The following is a 20,275-nucleotide window of genomic DNA, read 5'->3' as shown; positions in this document are numbered from 1 at the left end:
CATCCCGAACCAGAGCTCCGCTTGCGAAACAGTGTCTTACCAGTGGTTGACACCTGCAGATTCCTGGGTCTCCATTTTGATAAGAGACTTACGTGGCAGCCCCACATCCGTCAGTTGAAGGTTGCCTGCATGAAGAGACTTAACATGCTTAAGTTTCTCAGCGGCACTTCGTGGGGGGCTGACCGTGCGGTACTGCTGCGATTTTACACGGCTACGGTCTTCTCCCGGATTGACTATGGAAGTCATAAATGAAAGAAAAGTTCCACCCAATCAATACTATTTTATTGTCACATGTAGGACTGGTTTCGACCTCTCAAAAGGTCATCCTCAGCTACACTAGAATTGCATTTACATATTATGCCTCATATTGAGAGCTAATGACATACTCTAGAATTCAATGATTTTAAAGTGGTTATACCCATGCTGAGAATTCAATATTATACAATTACAAAAATTAATTGCTCTTATTACACTCAATGTACATATGTAAGAATCTAATATGAGTTCGTCTTTTCTTTAGTGTGATGAGTATGTCGGAGTATTTTTAAACATAGGCATTTGCCTAGTCAGTTTAATTGATCTCTAATCTTATGAATATTTAGTCCTGTCGCGACAGACAGCCAAACAGCAAACATCTCAACCACCCCACAGCAATATTCACCATCATAAGAAAGGAAAGAGCCACCATTAACGACCTTGGATTCAAAAAGTGAACAAATTTCTAGAATATTACTCAACGCCAAACAAACAAATTATTAAAGGTTACAAAATACTAAATTGAAAGTGGTTGTGTAATATTCATACATTTGGCAATGATTACAATATTTTAAGCTTAAAACTTGCAAACAACATAGAAGGTGTCTGTCTCTTATTAATTTGGACTGTCAACTGAAGTTTACATCCAACGCACATTACAGTGATTTTAATGTTTTAATGTGTTTAAGAGTTTTGCTTATGAGCTATTTCACATAATTCTAACATAATACGCACTGCAACAACGCAAGAACTACTATTATCTGCAGCTTTAGACAGACAACAGTGCAATTAAGTTAAACCATGTCCACTCATTTTTATTGTGACTTTTATTGTTTTAATGTGTTTAAGTGTTTATGTGCTAACTTCTTATTATTCTAATATAACACGAACTGTACAATGCAAGAACCACTATTACCTGCCGCATTAGACAATCAACAGTGCAGTCAAGCACGTTAAATTATATTTACTACTGTTTTATTTTGGCTAGTAATTTGTTTTATTGAACTATCAACATGTATATTTCTACATTTAGTGTAAATTATGGTTAAAACGGCTATAATACTTTTTATTTCCAATTGTTCAGCTAAGTTCATTTCATACAGGACTAAATATTCATAAGATTAGAGATCAATTAAACTGACTAGGCAAATGCCTATGTTTAAAAATACTCCGACATACTCATAACACTAAAGAAAAGACGAACTCATATTAGATTCTTACATATGTACATTGAGTGTAATAAGAGCAATTAATTTTTGTAATTGTATAATACAGAATTCTCAGCATGGGTATAACCACTTTAAAATCGTTGAATTCTAGAGTATGTCATTAGCTCTCAATATGAGGCACAATATGTAAATGCAATTCTAATGTAGCTGAGGATGACCTTTTGAGAGGTCGAAACCGGTCCTACATGTGACAATAAAATAGTATTGATTAGGTGGAACTTTTCTTTCATTTATGACTTATAGTGACTATCAGTACGGAATAAAAATGAAATTTATCAATCAAGATGACTATGGAAGTGCAGCTTATGGCTCAGCATCAAAATCTACGCTGAGCCTTTTAGACAGTATTCACCATAGTGGAGTAAGGCTGGCAACGGGTGCTTTCCGTACTAGCCCCATTCCCAGCCTACTCGCTGAAGCGGGAGTTCCACCCTTACGGATAAGGAAGCAGCAGTTACTCCTCACGTACGCTGCCAAAATTCGTGAAATGCCGCTACATCCAAGCTATCAATGCATCTATCGTACTCAATACCACCATCGGTACCAAGACCGGCTGAGTGCCACACGGCCGGTTGGGTTTCGGATTGATAGCTTGTGTCATGATTTGAATATTGATATCGGTGGTTGTCTTGAAAGAACTCTTAGCGAGGTACCTCCGTGGTTGGTTCCGCGACCGGATATACGTCTAGATCTGCTATGTGGACCCAAGGTAAACACGGATTCCTCCGTTTATCGGAGGTATTTCCAGGACTTTGTTCACCAATATCCGGCTGCGAGACTTATCTTCACGGATGGTTCAAAAATCGGAGATAATGTTGGTTGCTCTTTCGTCATTGATGATATGAGCACGAAGATCTCACTCCCGAAAGTATGTAGCGTGTATACTGCAGAGCTTTACGCCACCTTAGAGGCTCTGCAGTTTGCACTGTGTGACGAAAGAAGCCACTTTCTGTTGTGTGCACCGATTTGTTAAGCTCTCTGCAGTCTATTGAAAGCTGTTTCTCTCAACACCCACTGGTGCGACAGATATATGACCTTCTAGCCAGGTTATGGGATGCTGGCACCAGAATCACATTCGCGTGGCTTCCAAGCCACGTTGGGATTTCGGGAAACGAACTTGCGGATGAAGCTGCAAAGGAAGCTGTACTTTTACCTCCAAGACCAGTCAGTGTACTTGCTAAGGATATTTGTTCTCAGCTATGTTGAACCATCTTGGCGCCCTGGGAATCGGAGTGGCTAGATATCCGAACTCCCAACAAGCTGAGAGCAATTAAGAAGACAACTACCGTGTGGCGGTCCTCTTTCCGACCTTCACGGAGAAAGGCCATAGTACTATGCAGGCTGAGGATAGGTCATTTATGATCCACGCACTCTTATCTCCTATAGAGGGAAGACCCCCCAGTGTGTTCTTGTGGTGCCGACTTCACCGTGGCCCACATCCTCACAGAGTGCGCCGATCTATCTGGCCTAAGACGGAGCCTCGGCCTGCAGGAAACACTCGAACGCATACTAGCCGATGACGTGACTACTGCTGATCTCGTCATCCGCTTTATGTGTGACAGTGGACTTATCAAGGGTATATAAATTACAAGTGTACTGTTACTCAGGGAATGTACGTTCCCTTTTGATACGTTAGTAATCCTTTCGGCCTAATTCTATAATTGTTTTTTGTTTTATTTTATACTGTGTTTCCAAATTACTTTATTGAATAAATAATTTCGTTTTTGTATTTTAAAATTCTCTTCCACTTATTTGTTCAGAGAAGATGATTACCTTGTTGTACTTCCTCTTAAAACAAAAATCTCCACCACCACCACTGAATACGCCCTATCACCTAGCCCTGAGAGAAGATAAAATAATTTCAATGACCTGGCCAGTAATCAAACCCAGGACCTTTGTATCTGAAAACCAACACGCTCACCGTTCCGCTACGGAGTCTGACAAAGAGAAAAGGAAAAATCTATAAAGCTGCACTTCCAGACACCCGAAAAGAAACTCTAGCAGACCATCAAGCATGTTTGTCCTGACGTAGAACTCATCTGGCTGTTGCTCATTGTGAGCTTAACGCCTAGAGTTGATATGGGCAGATGTGAAATACCTGAAGTGAATATGTCTAATCAGGCGGAGAGAGGAAGGTCAATGGAGGTGATGCAGGATCTATGCCAAGAAGCCTGAGGTCTGTTACTCTGGAGTTGTGGAGCATTGGTCACTCCAATAAAATTCAGAAACATTATTGGGTGAAAGATGTGCTCACGGAAGATGTACTATTGATCTGTTATAATAAATTTAAATGACAGCTCATCTAATTAATCAGACAGTGATTATGCTGATGACTGAAGGAGCATTGTAAATCTTTCAAACATTTGATTTAATGATTTATTTTTAAAGTTTGAACTCTGTAAATAGGCAATGAAAACTTGTAAAAACTGTGTGACAGGAGTCACCAATAGTTAGAGAACATTAAGTCACAGCTAACCTCGTGTACAGTCAAATGGCTTTTCTCATATTAGTGTTTTCCTTGTTTATGAATGACCCAATCAACTGCAAGAGTATCTCAAAGTCATGTGGAGACATCCGAGTAAAATTACGAAACAAATAGTTATCAATACTGACATCTTGAAGAATATTTAATATCGTACTCCAACCACACAGGAAGTCTGACACCCATCGCTTTCGATTACGTTTGCATTTGTTAGCAATAATTATCAGAGCGGCAGCAGCAGTAGCACTAGCACATTTAAGCTGCTTAGAAGCCATTTTCGAAAATTGCATGTGCCTCGTTTCTGTCTATGTGAACATGAAGAGGCAAGACGCATGGTTCTTGCGGCTCGTGCACCTTGCAGCTTGCAATACAGCATGCGGTGCCGCATATGGCGTTGCACAAAAAAGACACCGTCTAAATGCGCCTTAAGACAATCACGACAGAAACACCACCATTGAGAGTTAACATGATTAAACAATATTTCCATGTCAGCGATGCTTGGCGTTGGCATGGATTAAGCAACAAAAGAGTAAATTATGAATATCTGTGTTATCATAGCCAGTATGGTAAGTCTGTATAAGACATAAATGATCAGAAGTTGTCTTTCTGTGTGTTGTATTTATTGGTAGGACCACTAATAACACAGATATTTGAGAATGAAATATTAGGCCTTCCCCTAAACTACAGTTTTACCCAGCATGAATAAAATTATATATAGCCTAGACTGGAGTGCCTTATTTACCAACATTATGTAACGATTTACATTCAGTTCTGTTGAACCATTATCTCGTGGCTCGGCGTTCACATGGATTTCTTATTCTTCTTCTTTCCAGGCTGTATGTGTGTCCACAACGGACACTCCAAAGTATCACTCAATGTCGGCTCTTCTGACGCTTAGAGAGTACTCCCTATGGTTGAATATCTCCGCTACTGGAATGCCGTTTCTATTCAAGGCCTTTTCGGCTGTACGCCACCATGTTGCTCTCAGATGTCTGCATCCTCTCCTTGGTTCCTTGATTGCAAGAGCTCTCTTAATGGGATGATCGTCATCGCGATATTGTTCGTGTCCATACCAGCGCAGTTGCTGCTCCTCCAATTTCTCGCTGATAGGGACCGTATTAAATGATCCTCGTATATGCTCATTCCACACTCGGTCCAAGAGGGGACACCTGCTGACCATCGCAGCATCCACATTTCCATTACATGCATTTACTGACCATGCTTCTTTTGCCTTGCCCAACACTCGGATTTGTAAGTGCGGGCATATTATATTATATTATATTATATTATATTATATTTTATATTATATTATATTATATTATATTATATTATATTATATTATATTAGGGATCTTGCTAAACTGAATGGTTTCAAAGTAGAAATGATCAATCGAGTGATCAATAAAATTAAGAGCAGGTTATCAACGAATCTGAAACCAGACAAAACCAAAAAGACTGAGTTTGCTACATTCACTTATAACAATCCAGCTATTCGCCAGATTGCTAACATATTCAAAAAACATATTTTTAATATTACATTTAGAACTACTAACACTAACCAATCCATATTATTTAATCATAATAAAGTTAATTATGACAAAAATCATTATTTGGGATCGGGAGTATATAGACTTAAATGTTCACAGTGCAATTTTTCATATGTTGGACAAACTAGGAGAAGCTTTATGACAAGATACAAGGAACATGTTAACGCAGAAAAACATACAAAATACTCAACGATGAGTTTGCATATGAAGGAGACTGGTCACCGATTTGAATCCATAGAGAAAGATTTAGCGATAATTAGAAATATAGAAAAAGGAAGAATGTTAAACGAACTAGAAAGTTTATATATCTATTTAGACCAGACGTATAATAAGGATCAGAATCTTAATGACATCACAGACATTAAAAGCATGTTACATGAATTAACACCTAAATTATTAAAGACGGTTAGTTCAGATAAAATTAGGATTCCTAATATATTTAATTCTTCATACTCTAAAGCTCCACCCATACCTTCGGATAATAGGCCTACTTCCATCAAATTTGATAACTCCGCCCCTTCGTCAGACTCGCACGGTTAACTCCACCCATCCCCTCCTCCCTTCCACACGCCCCGGTCCCTTCCCCTCAGAGTTCACTACCGCCTCTGCAGCACAAATACAATACGAGACACAGAGCCAACAGAATGGCGGTTATTAACACAATGGAAGATAACAAGTAACTACTTACAACAAACGCGTAAGTCCTCATCTATTCTAAGCAACGTAAAAGGATTCTCTCCTTGTGTTTACCTTTTTAAGACTTTCTTTCCTTCTCTTACAGTGAACATTATTCTAGAATCTACTGGTGTCTCTTGGCAAAGGTTTCTGACAATCTTACTTGTATAAAGGGCCACTTCTATGATAATCAACTGATGCTTCAGTTTCAACAGTACTTTTATCTATCTACCTTTTGAATGTTTTACTACCTTCACATTTACGACTTTAACAGTGGCCTTGAACATGTTGTGTGCATGACATACTTTTTTGTGCTTGTGTTAACACCTTTATTTTGTTGGCAATATACGCAATCTCACATTAGGTGAAACCACAAACAATTTTAGTGTAACCATTTTAATTAGAACTACGTAATTTTATTTGGTGGAAGTTTTAGTCTCGGACAAGATAGTTTTAGTATGATTGTTAACAGTGCTCCATTAACATGTTTTATTAATGTGTCATTGTATTATTCACATTATATGTACCAAGTTTTAGTAATTAGGCTACTAGGCTAATCTTTTAGCTTCTCTTTTAATATTATGTGTACTTTTGAAGATTATATTTTAGGCTGAAGATGCCCTAAATTCGGGGCAAAACATGTCCCAAATAAGTGTTATTATGTTTATGTAACCACTTATAAGTGGATGTAAAGTATTGAACAGGTAGTTTAATATATACCTTCATTGTTTTTGAACACTACTCTAATCAGTACAATATTTATTGTATTGATTAGGTGGTCAATTTCATAAATAACTTACTGTTATTATTCTAATCAGATATCATCAATATGGATCAAAAATGATATTTATTACATGTAACACTATTTTGTCGGAAATCACCCAGAACAAATCAAGCTGCTTTTCTTTGAATTTTTTCCAGTTATTGAATCAAGTAATCCTGGTAAGGGTCCCATACACTGGAACCATACTCTATTTGGGGTCTTACCAGAGTCTTATATGTGCTCTCCTTTACATCCTTACTACAACCCCTAAATAGCCTCATAACAATGTGCAGAGATCTGTACCCTTTATTTACAATCACATTTATGTGATAATCCCAATGAAGAGGTTTCCTTATATTAACACCTAGGTACTTACAGTGATCCTCTAAAGGAACTTTCACCCCATCAATGCAGTAATTGAAAGTTAGAGGACATTTCCTATTTGTGAAACCCGACTTTTAACCCCGTTTATCATCAAACTATTATTCCAGCTTAAAATCTAGTTAGATAATTGAAAAATATATATATACCGAGCTCGATAGCTGCAGTCGCTTAATTGCGGCCAGTATCCAGTATTCGGGAGATTGTGGGTTTGAACCTCACTGTTGGCAGCCCTGAAGATGGTTTTCCGTGGTTTCCCATTTTCACACCAGGCAAACGCTGGGGCTGTACCTTAATTAAGGCCACAGCCGCTTCCTTCCCATTCCTAGGCCTTTCCTATCCCATCGTCGTCATAAGACCTATCTGTGTTGGTGCGACGTAAAGCAAATAGCAAAACAAAAAGAAAGAAAAATATAGTACATGTTTCATTCCTAATGCGGAACATCTTCAACTAAAAGAAGGGTATTAAAATCAGCACCAACGAAATAAAAACACTTATGATAACGATGAAATAAAATGTTCCTTCATGTTAAGCCAAAACACTCAGCCGTGGCTAGAAATCAGCGTCAAACACAAACACACCATTGGTTTCAGTCAGTGTCACCTTAGCGTACTTGCTTTGGCGCAATCCTGCCAGCTTAGAAGTCTGTATTCAGATCGCTCCCATGGCGAAGTTTCATTCTTCGACTGGTGTTCTCATGCCAGTCTTCAGTCGTGCAGATTTAGCAACACAGCCTCGCAAAGCCCATTTAATTCGCCTGCGAAGTGATCTGTTTGACTAACTCCAGCAGCTAATAAAATGATAACGATTTGAATATTGAATTATGTCTTTAAAATTATTTATCAAATAACCAACCCTCTAACAAATATCCAGTTCACGTTCTCAACTACTCTGGATATAGATATGCTTAATTGCTGCTTGAGTACTCAGAAAAAAATATGGCTTTTTGTCAATATCCAAGCCCTAGTGATCTCATTTGCAGATAATAATAGCAATCATGCTCTGTAGAGTTATCACTAATGGCATAAACAATAACAGCTGCATTGTGCCTGGAAGACAGCCTTATCATTTCAGAGATCAAAATCAGGCCAATGTCCAGAAATATGTGACTGGATTAAGAAACTATGGCTGTTCAGTTTCGCACAAAATGTTATAGTTTAGTTAAAGGCCCTGAAGATTTCAAAGAAAAGCAATATACGAATCTCATAGTTTAAATCAAGCAGAGGGTGACTGTGCTGATTCATGAAGAGTAACAACCTTCCTATTTTCAGTCCGTCATACGTATTAATGATAGATTCATGAAATGAGCTTTAAAGGCCCTGAAGATTTCAAAGAAAAGCAATATATGAATCTCATAGTTTAAAGCAAGCAGAGGGTGACTGTGCAGATTCATGAAGAGTAACAACCTTCCTATATTTTCAGTCCGTCATACATATTATTAATGATAGATTTGTAAAATGAGCTTTGTAGAGAAGATAACTTCGCTTTCATGTTTGGAGATGTTTCTAGAGATCTTTCTTGTTTTTTGGACATCTCAATGAAAATTTAAAATTAGTTTTTTTTTTTTTGCTAGGGGCTTTGCGTCGCACCGACACAGATAGGTCTTATGGCGACGAGAAAATTTAAATATGAACTGGATGAAATAATATAGTATTATCCTAACAGATTTACAATCCTGAAGAAAAAGGAAATATTAATCAATTTCATTGTGAAATGCACCACTTTTGTTTTTAGTGAAAGTCTTCACTAAAAAACAACAGTTGCCAGTGGTTTTTCATCATGCAACTCATGACAGATGATGCCAGCATGTGAGTTGAAATTTAACTGCAAAATGTCTTATCACAAGCAGTGTCCCTACACTGTGTGGTTGGTAATGCAGAATGCAACCCAGAAGCTAGGAAAATTATGAATCACTACATTCTATATTAATAGAGGAGAAAGAGTTACATTGCTTGCTTAGTGACCACAGTTACATGGCTTGAGTAGCACTTCATACTCAATTAACCAGTCACTGTTCTGATCATCCCTTCATCTCTTACTTACTCTTATTAATGCCTTTTATTCTGTGTGAAATATAGAAGAGACTGTTGAAAAACTTATGAGAATACAGTTATTTGTTCCTTGAAAAGTGCTTGTTCCTGTTATCAATGTAAACAAACCATCTTTTGCATAGACATTGAAATGTGTTAGAATTTTGTTCACTCTTCAGTGTACTCTTAAGTAATGCCTTTGCTTCTGTTCCTCAGACAGGTAGCCTTTTCCAGCTTGAACCACCAGCACCCACTACAACTACCAGCATTCGTGGTGGTTATGACACCAAGTTTGCCATCTACGATATCAAGGCTCTCAATTTGACTAACATGATGAACATAGCAGCTCGTTACAGCTCACCTAAAGTGTATGCAGTGAACGTTCCACCTATCCTGTATGCCAACAGATATATCATAGGTATATCTCCGAACATTATTTCGATTAAGTACATGATTGCAGATAGTCAGCCAACTCATCATACATACATTTCTTACATACAAACTGATATTACATTTTGTATCCAATATATCTCAGATATATCAAGGTACACCAGCTTAGAACTTTAATAGTTGTTTTTATATTACACGTTCCAAAAGTGTGGCTTTCTCGGTTAGGCCAGAATTTCCAGGTGAATACATGAAGCACTTTCATCTTTTTAGTGTATAATATTTTATTTTGTGCTATGTTGAATTTCTTTATTTTCATTTAAGTAATATTAAGATGAACACATTGTGCTCAGTTGAATATCTACCATTCAGACAATCTACGCCATCCATGAAAGAATTGGTATCCTTCAGGAATCAGTCAATAGATGTATTGACACGCCTGCATGATGCTGTGTAGACATCTAGTTAGTAATTGACAAGAAAATTGTCTCACCCTTAATGCTAAAACCTACCCTGAAACTTTGGTGCCATAACTGATGTGCTGGAAGACCATATGATAAAAGATTAACTGCCTATTTCCACTGTAAGGCTCTGAAATCGAAGCTAGAATCTTACATGGCCAGACGGTAACATGGTGCAGCTGGGACATACATGCCTCACTAGTGAGCTGTGTGGAGCTTCACTCACTACTCCATTACAGCCTTGCCTACAGTGTGGATGTACAATCCAATTTGTTACTAATGTTACTTTCCTGTTGATTACATGTATAATTCAGGGGCCTTGCAAGGGAAACAGACAGCTAATTTCTTGCATGTGGTCTTCTCATAGCACATCGGCTATGTCATGAAAATTTCAAGATAGCTTTCAACATGAAGAGTGTGGCACTTTCTTTGCAAGTAATTGCTTTAAATACATTGAAATAGGTTTCTAATGGTATATTTTTATGTTGATAGGAGATTACTTGTGTAAGTAATTACAGTATCCATAAAGTTCCACTTTCCACATTATTTTGAAGAACCTAAACATATGGCATAAAAGAAATAACCCAAATTGTTTTGTTGTATCAGTTAAGCATTGCCATTCACTTATTGGTCAATCTTGCAATCACTCACCGTATTGAATGTAAACTAACATCTACTTTTTTTCTTTATAAATCATAAAAATCATAATGATGACAGACTTAATATTCTTCATCTGAGTAAATAAATCTGTATTTTAAAAGTAACCTGTATTTGTTGAAACACCGGATCCCGTGAGATCTCCTAAGTTAAGCAATATTGGGCGTGGTCAGCAGTTGGATGGGTTGCCACGCGCTGTTGGTGGGGGGTAAGGGAATGGAGGAGCGGAAAGGAACTGGCCACCCTACTGCACGTAAACTCCGGGTCAGGAGCACCTCTGCGGAGGTTCGGACCTGCCTTCGAGCAGAATAACCCTTACCTTTGGTTCTTCTAAAACAGCATTTATGTATGAATGATATTACACTTTTTTATTAATATACTTTTGCCTTTCAACAGAGGTAACACTGTGGACTCCATATATTCTCCTATAATGTTAGTATTGGAAGTGACAAGTGACAAATTCAGGCATATTTTCGAGAGAGAACCTTTAAAGAGCACATGATAAGATGAACACAGCGACAGATCAGTCTGGGGAGTAGTAGCAACAGGAAGAGGAGACAAGGACAAACATGAGAGGCCTTCACCTTGCATCCCTCCCAGGGCCCCCGTGGCCTGTACAGAGATAAATTTGCTTTTTGGTAGCTTCATCAATAGGCCAACTTCACAGATCTTTGGTCTTGATGCAGGAAGTGGAGGATAAGAACAAAGATTGATCACAGGAAAAGGGAAGATACTTAAAACATGAATGAATACAGATGGCAAAAGACCGGAATCACACCACAAATACAAACACAAGAGAAGAAAATGATCCCAACGTCTTAATATATTTATTGAAAAGAAACAAATAGGTATCAATTCAGGTCATGAATAGAGGGATAGGAACATTAAAAAGAACACACAATAGGATGAATACTATAACAGGTCAGTGTGGGAAGATGGAGCAATAGAAAGAGGAGACAAGAATAATTATGAAAACAAGTAGAAGAACTGGGATTGATGAGGAGAGATGAAATCTGTTTGAAGCCTGCATTGCATGTGGATGTGGAGATTGTCCTTTTCCTCTCTTTTATTTTTGCACATTTGTCATTATCTCCTATAACAATGTTAGAGTAATAATAAGTGTAGTGTCTACTGTAGGTATATAAGAAATTAAGTTTATGTAGGTTAGTTATATGCTGCTACTGAATGAGCATGGATATGGTAAAATAAACTTTAAGATGACCTTGTTAGGACAATAGTGATATCATCATCATCATCATCATCATCATCATCATCATCATCATCATTTACTCTTATCCAGATTCACCCAGCTAGGGGCAAATACAATCGAAGCAGTGTTTTTACTCAGCGATGCATAAACTGCCGTATGGGAGACACATGCATAGTTCTTCCCTTGCAAGCATCAGACACCTGTCTGAATCTTAGCTGTTAACATGGTAAGGCAGTTATAATTGCAACACCATATTTTCATATTTTAAAGTCCTGGTTTCATCTTAATGGTTGTGTGAACGGTCATAACGCTCGCTATCGGTGTGCAGAAAATCCTAACGGTGTTTATGAAGTCCCTCACTATGATAGGAAGATTGGAATGCTGGTGTGTTATTGCAAGACAAATAATTAGGCCTTTTTTTTTTTTTTTTTTTTTTCCTTGACACAACAGTAAATGCAGAAGGTTACCAAGATGACATTTTGATGGGTTCTTCCATCAGTTAACCGAAGGAGAAGAATTGCATGGGTGCTTTCAACAAGATTCAGTCTCTGCTTATGCAGCAGAATATTCTCTTCTTACAATCTCGGAAGTGTTTGCAGACAGAGCCAGAATATGGTTACCAGATACAATGCTTGTATAAACCAGGAAGGACAGCACTTCCAGTATCTTTTATAAAGTAAGATTTCATATAAGATTGTATACATGCTTAAAAGCAGGGACGCAAGGCGACCGTGCGCAACATAAGTTCGGCTGAGGCAGCTGCCGTAGTCATTGTCGTCATCATCATCATCATCATCATCATCATCATCATTGTCATCCCAAACAAATCTCCAGTTTCCCGGGTGTGGTATGTGAGCTTCCTCCATCTCATCCTGTCCTTGTACCATTTTTCCTCCACCAACTTGTTCCAATCATGACCTCTCAGTAGTACATTGTTCTTAACTAAATCTATCCATTTCCTTCGTAGCCTTCCCACAGGTTGTCTTCCTTCTACTTTTCTCTCAGATTCCTTCCTAGCAGTTCTGTTTACTGGCATCCTCTTCATGTGACCAAACCACTTCAGTCTTGATATCTGAATCTTATTGAGGAGAGAATCATCTCTTTCTACTTCTTGTCTAATTTTCTCATTCCTTATCTTGTCTTTTCTGGTTTTCTGGATCATATTGCATAGGAATTTCATTTCAGCTGCCTGAAGTTTGGAATTATCTCTATTGGTCAGTGTTGTGGTTTCGAGACTGTATGTAAGAATTGGTGTATAATAGGACTTGTACAACGTCATTTTTGTTTTCATTGGTATTTGCTCATCCCACAGCAGGTGTCTTACCTTGTGTTAAAATTGTGTTGCCTTATTGATTCGATTGTTCACCTCATGTTTTGCTAGCTTGTCATTTGATAGAATGCTACCCAAGTATTTGAAAACTGGAACGCTGTCCAGTTGGGCTTCATTTAACACGACTATTGGTTCTGCTCCTTCCCCGTATACTTTCATCACCATCTTGGTCTTGCTGATGTTTAAACCATATTTCTTAAACTCCTCATTCCAGCTTTGCATTCTCTCTCCCAATTCCTCTTCTCCTCCAGATCGCAACATCATCTGCAAATGTGAAGGCTTTGATATCTCCATGTTCTTTCCTTTTAATAGATTTCATTACTACATCCATCACAATAATAAACAGAAGAGGTGACAATGAGCAGCCCTGCTGCACCCCTCTCTTTTTTCAAATCAGTCCGACAAACCACATCCTAGTTGAGTACAAACACAGTGCATTTGGTCTTAGAGACCCTGTATGGTTCATTTGCATTTTATTCTACCTTTCCTCCATTCCTTCTCCATCACTGTATTCAACTCCAGGCCCTGTTCTCTCCTTATGGTTTAACATTGCAGTAATGCATCAAAGGTTTTCGGCGATGCAAGGATGGGAAAGTGCTAGGATTTGGGAAAATAGTGACCGGGATCTTAATTAAAATACAGCCCATGCATTTGCCTGGTGTGAAAATGGGAAGCTGTGCAGAAAAACATCTTCAGGACTACTAACATTGGGATTTGAACCCGCCATCTCCCGAATGCAAGCTGACAGCTACACGACTTGAACCACGCAGTTAACTATCACATCTGTTACAAACTGGGCCTTCCTTGGTGTCTCTTTTCAGCTGTAATTCCACAGTTTGATTTGGCATTCTTTCCGTATCTCTCTCTTTTTTTCTTTACAATTCTTTTCATAAAATTTATTTCTGTTGCCTTAATTTGATTTATCATTGACCAGGGCTCAGATGCATAATATAAGATACCTTGTATACAAATTCTTTATTCTTCATTGGTGTTCCCTTGTTCTGAGAAGAAGAGAAAAGTCATGCCTTTGTCCCATGGTCAGTTCCATATTCTGTGACAGAAAATGCTTCCAAATTACATTCTTTTACTGATTTCCATCTCCAATCTTCAATTCCATGTTAATTCACTTCCTAAACACTTGTTTCTGATTTTTACAGTTCCTTTTCATTCTCTCTTACCTCCTGTGATGATCATTGCTGTGCTTTTCTCTGTACTGATTCTCGATTCCCATTGTTCAGTCTTTTCATTTGCTGTGTCACGATTTTCATTGACCTCTCTCCTCAACTTTTAACCATATCACCACATAAGCAGATGGCAATTGGTTCATAATATTGTACTTCAATGTATTGCTTTTGTTACATTCAGGATGTCATCTATCCTCTTTTGTCTCTTGTGTTTTGACACAGCTGTGTCTTTACATGTAATAACTATTTGTTGCAGATATACTTCTACCTCACTAAACCAGGCTCTCTTGGTTTTCTTGTCTAGAAAGTAGGTAAAGATAATGGCTGAACTTTCTTTCTTCACTTCCTTGTCAGTCAGACCTTTCTTCTTCTTATAAAGCTATTCCAATAAATATTTCCACATGTGTATAGTTTTTTGCTTTGACTGAGTCCATGATTTTTCTCAGGATCTGCTTTTCTTTCATTTCCATGTTTTCAGAGAGAACTTTCCTATTCTTTGCAAAGCATCCACTGTTTGTAGGGCCTCCTGTCAAATGACTTGTAGTAATGTCTGAGTTTGACATTGAAGGAAATAGACACCGTTGTTTAGCTGGTATGCCATTTCCATTTGTTGATGCAAAGGCTTCTTTCTCGTAGATTTTCCCACGTGATTATTCTCTATCTCATATCTTGTTCTCAGGGCACAGGCTTGTTATTCGTTACAATCTTCTTTACCGAGCTCGATAGCTGCAGTCGCTTAAGTGCGGCCAGTATCCAGTAATCGGGAGATAGTGGGTTCGAGCCCCACTGTTGGCAGCCCTGAAGATGGTTTTCTGTGGTTTCCCATTTTCACACTAGACAAATGCCGGGGCTGTACCTTAATTAAGGCCATGGCCGCTTCCTTCCACTTCCTAGGCCTTTCCTAACCCATCGTCGCCGTAAGACATATCTGTGTCGGTGCGACGTAAAGCAAATAGCAAAAAAAAAAAAATTCCAAAGGAGATCTGGAGGTCCTCCTATGCTGCACGAGTCTTAGGTTGGTCGATTTGTTTTATGGCTGCACCTATGGAATAAAAAGGTAAGGTAAGGGTTATTCTGCCCGAAGGCAGGTCCGAACCTCCGCAGAGGTGTTCCTGAGCCAGAGTTTACGTGCGGTAGGGTGGCCAGTTCCTTTCCGCTCCTCCATTCCCTTACCCCCCACCAACAGCGTGTGGCAACCCATCCAACTCCTGACAACACCTAATGTTGCTTAACTTCGGAGATCTCACGGGATCCGGTGTTTCAACACGGCTACGGCCGTTGGCTATGGAATAAAAAAAATTGCAAGTTAATTTGTGAAGGTTAGACGATCGGTTATCAGGTTCATGTTCCTTTATACCAATCTGACCCCATTTTCACCCCTACTTTATTCATTTCTTTGCATTGCTCAAAGAGATTTTCTTACATACACAGTTGAGGAGTAGAGATGAGACCACCATCTCCATATTTGACCTTTGTCATGATTTTGAAGGTGTATGAAGTCTCTCCTCTGAATTTCACTTTGGTGGTGTTGTCGGTCATATTTATTATTTATTTTTCATTACTTTCTCTGTGACTGTTGATAACTGGACTTGTATAACTTGTATTCCCAGATCCTCTTTGTCAGTCCCAAGTTTTGTCCTCGGTATCAGTTGTTATCGTTTACTCAAATTCTTCCTATACTAATTATCTTTCATTTCTCTCACTCTTATTCTTTCCTGCAATTGTGCAGTTCTATGTACTTCCTGCTTAGCTGTCTCTGCTCTGTGATCATCACCAATAGCTTCTTAAGGTATGGCTGTAACTTGCAATAATTTTGTTACGATTTACCTTTTCCATCAAATATGTAATTATTTTAGGCTTCATTTTGTTTTCACATTCATGCCTGGTAATCTTCTGTCTATTTTTCTTCCTGAATCTTGTCTTCCCTATAGTCAGCTAGATAGATATATTGTTTATTTTAACTGGCAAAGTTAGAAATCAGTAATCAGTCAGCACACTCTTGATTCTTAGCTCCATTTCTGTAGGATCCAATAATCTCTTCTCAGCCTTTGCTATCTCTTCCTGCTTTTGAATTCATATCTCTTGTTTTCCTTACTTCCTTATATTGTATATATTTAACTACTGCTTCAATGAGCTGCTAAGATCTTTTTCAGTTTTTCCAGTTTACTCAAAAATTAATGCCTTACTCCTTTCTCTAACCAATTTGTCAGTTTAAGGTTCCTTTTATTTACATAATATCTTCCACATATTCCTGAAGATCGTACCTACCTTATTTCTGGCTTCCAGTTCTCTATTTTACTTCCTCTTTCATTCAGGGTTCTTTGTGTTGTTCTCTTCCACTTGGCGTCATGCAGTCCAAGAATGGCTGTGTCTTTCTCTGAGTTAAATTTGTCCTTATTTGTCAGTATTGCAACTCGCTTTTCATTGCAGCGACACAGATAGGTCTTAAGGCGACGATGGGATTGGAAAGGTCCAGGAGTGGGAAGGAAGCAGCCATGGCCTGAATTAAGGTACAGCCCCAGCATTTGCCTGGTGTGAAAATAGCAAACCACGGAAAACCAACTTCAGGGCTGCTGACAGTGGGGTTTGAACCCACTATCTCCCGGATGCAAGCTCACAGCTATGCGTCCCTAACTGCATGACCAACTCGCCTGGTGCCACTATTGTGGCAGGTTTTAGGGTCCTTAAAAACTAAAATGACTGTTCAGAGTAGTAGGTTGTTTTACTATCACCTTAATTTGTTGAACTACTATTTACAGTTATTTGTAAGTTCATACTTTCAGGTCTTAACACTAACAATAATAATATTATTGGCTTTACATCACACTAACTACTTTTTTATGGCTTTCGGAGATGCTGAGTTGCCGGAATTTAGTCGTGTGGAAGTTCTCTAAGTGCCAGTATATCTATCGACATGAGGCTGACGTATTTGAGCACTTTCAAAAACCACCGGACTGAGTTAGGATCGAACCTGCCAAGTTGAGGTCAGAAGGCCAGTGCCTGAACCATCTGAGCCACTCAACATGGCACTTTCAGCTTTTCTACTTCACACAGTTTATACTCATGAATGTGTTCGAACACAGAGCCATCTGACATATTGAACTCCTGGTCTCCAGCACGGCTTCTCATTAGATGAGTGTTGTGCCTAGAGCGGTTCACTTCACAACTCACCACGTTGCACATAATCAAGACCTTCTTGTTCCTTGCTGAAGAGAAACTCCTGAATGACTCGTCACTAACTCGTGACCCTTTTGTAACTCACTTGTGATTGGTTCGAAGACTTATTCTCACGAATTTCACTCTTTATATAGGCCAGCGAAAGATTTTTACTGTTCCTCTTCCAGATCATTACTTGAGCCTCCTTCTAAGGAGTATCATTATCGTAAGTCTCAACAATTCACCACGACTACTGTTTTACGCACCACTGGTTCCACTCACCTTGTCGCCTCTTGCTGGCATTCAGCCTGCCACCAGCCCCCTGCACTCTCAGCCTTCATTGTCACAATATGTTGACTGTTTCTGCTTTAATATTGTCCGTCTAGACAAGGTTTGGTAATGGTCACTCACTTTGGTTAGCTCTTTCATTATCCAAAGAGCTACACATTGAATGCATAGGGACCCTAGCATTCTTCAGCTCTCCATGTATGTGGTCAATTTAATTATAGCCTATTAATATATGGTGTTATTTCTGACATGGAGCAGGTGCCCTTTTCAACTTTTTCTAACCTGGAGAACAGATTTCATTGCCATTTTCTGCATTTGGGATTTCTTCCACCCAGTGCTGTTAGAGAGAAATAAAAGTGTTATAAAGCTATTTGCTCTTAAGAGTTACAAATCATCCGCCAATCAGAAAATGTATTCAAAATTAATCACATACATGTTTAGCCCTCCTTAAGGGCTTCTACATTGTAAGATTCTTTGCTGACGACACACTCCCGAATGACTCATCAATGACTCATGACCATTTTATGGTCATTTGTCCGAACCACTGCCCCAAATTATTCAGCCAGGATGTGTGTGACCTCTCAGGATCTCATCTCTGTTTCCCTTGGATCTTTCCTTGTGTTATGATTTACAGGTGGTTATAGGATTCTGAGTGCCTCATATGACCAAAGTAGTAGGAGAACTTCTTGATCTTACAGCCCTACAGAGTTCTTTTTCTTTGAACATCAGTCAGTACCATTTTGCATTCTGTTCACCCATCTGACACAAAGCACGCAATGGTCGACCCACATTTCATACTCTTCAAGTCTCTTCATGATGGCTTTAGTTATGGTCCAGGACTTGACTGCACAACATGATGGAGACGACATAGTACTGTGTGATTCCAACTTGCAACTGCAGTTCCCTGCTGCAGAGCACTTGGCGGAGGCTTCTGAGGACAGCTGTGACCTTCTCGGTGTGGCTCTTTACTTCTTGAGAATGGTCCCAGTGCTCCTTGACGACACTGTCTAGATACACTATCTCCTCGACCCTCTGTATCGGCACACCATTGATTCACAGACTAGGATCTAGATCAGTGAGAGGACTCCTGCTTATGTATTTGGCTTTCTTTGTGTTCACTTTGAGCCCATGGTTTTCACATGCCTTCACCACTTTTGACAACATCTGCTGCAGGCTCAATGCACTGAGGGCTATAAGGATGGTCTATGTCATCAGCGTCTCTCAAGTTGTTCATAGTCACTCCATTTACTTTAATGGCACCATCTGTATCTGTATTGCAGAGCTTTTGTGAAGTAACTCTCTGAGTACAGGTTGAACGGGAACCTTGCTTGATAGTGACTTTGTGAATTATTGTCTCACTCAAATACAGGCCTTCTTTTTACAATATAGGTTTATAATTATGGAAACATATTTAATGTCTGTACCTGTCTTTTTCAGTATGGTTTACCGGGAGAGTTGGCCATGCGGTTTATGGCACGCAGCTGTGAGCTTGCATCTGGGAGATAGTGGGTTCGAACCCCACTGTCGGCAGCGCTGAAGAGGGTTTTCCGTAGTTTCCCATTTTCACACCAGGCAAATGCTGGGGCTGTACCTTAATTAAGGCCATGGCCGCTTCCTTCCCACTCCTAGGGCGTATCTATCCCATCGTCACCATAAGACCTATCTGTGTCGGTGCGATGTAAAGCAGATTGTAAAAATAAAAAAACTTTCAGTATGGATTAAGTTATTAAAATATAAATATGAGTTGAGTTAAATAGGAAAGAGAAGTACCGGGGTTAGAAGACTTGATGTTACTTTGTTATCACAACTCACTTAAATATGATATTCACTGTTTATTAACAGAAGTACATATACTATCTAGTCATTTATTCAAAGCTGAATACAGTGCTACCTCGCTTATCCATTCCCGGAAACAACGTTTTCCTGCATTATTTGTTCAAATTACGTGGTTCCACGAGCATCCCACTTGAATCGAGTTTTAAAAATCCCACTTTATCTGTTCCTTGAAGAAACAATTTCCCGCATCAACCATCGAGAAATTTGAGTCCCATCATTGCAAAATTCTCAATCAAGCCCTGCAGAATCGAATATAATGCATTAGAGAATATTTGAGAATTGATATTTGTACACAAACCGTATTCTCGAGTACAGCATAACATGACCTTTAAATTGAAGTGGACATAAAGCAAACAACATTATTTTTATTAAAATTCAAGTAGGCCTAATGGTAATTTATGCTG

General features: G+C 38.9%; 1 protein-coding gene across 1 annotated transcript in view; it reads left to right on the top strand.

The window, feature by feature from the left end:
• Nucleotides 1–20,275, top strand: part of PIG-T (phosphatidylinositol glycan anchor biosynthesis class T) — a 260,582-nt gene that overhangs the window by 150,559 nt on the left and 89,748 nt on the right. Inside the window, exon 6 of the mRNA XM_067151175.2 lies at nt 9,579–9,780. Within this exon, the coding sequence (XP_067007276.2) occupies nt 9,579–9,780 (202 nt within the window). The remainder of the gene's footprint in view (nt 1–9,578; nt 9,781–20,275) is intronic.

This window comes from Anabrus simplex, chromosome 7, assembly GCF_040414725.1.
Source record: "Anabrus simplex isolate iqAnaSimp1 chromosome 7, ASM4041472v1, whole genome shotgun sequence".
NCBI classification, from domain to species: domain Eukaryota; kingdom Metazoa; phylum Arthropoda; class Insecta; order Orthoptera; family Tettigoniidae; genus Anabrus; species Anabrus simplex.
This window is presented reverse-complemented; position numbering and strand designations above follow the sequence as displayed.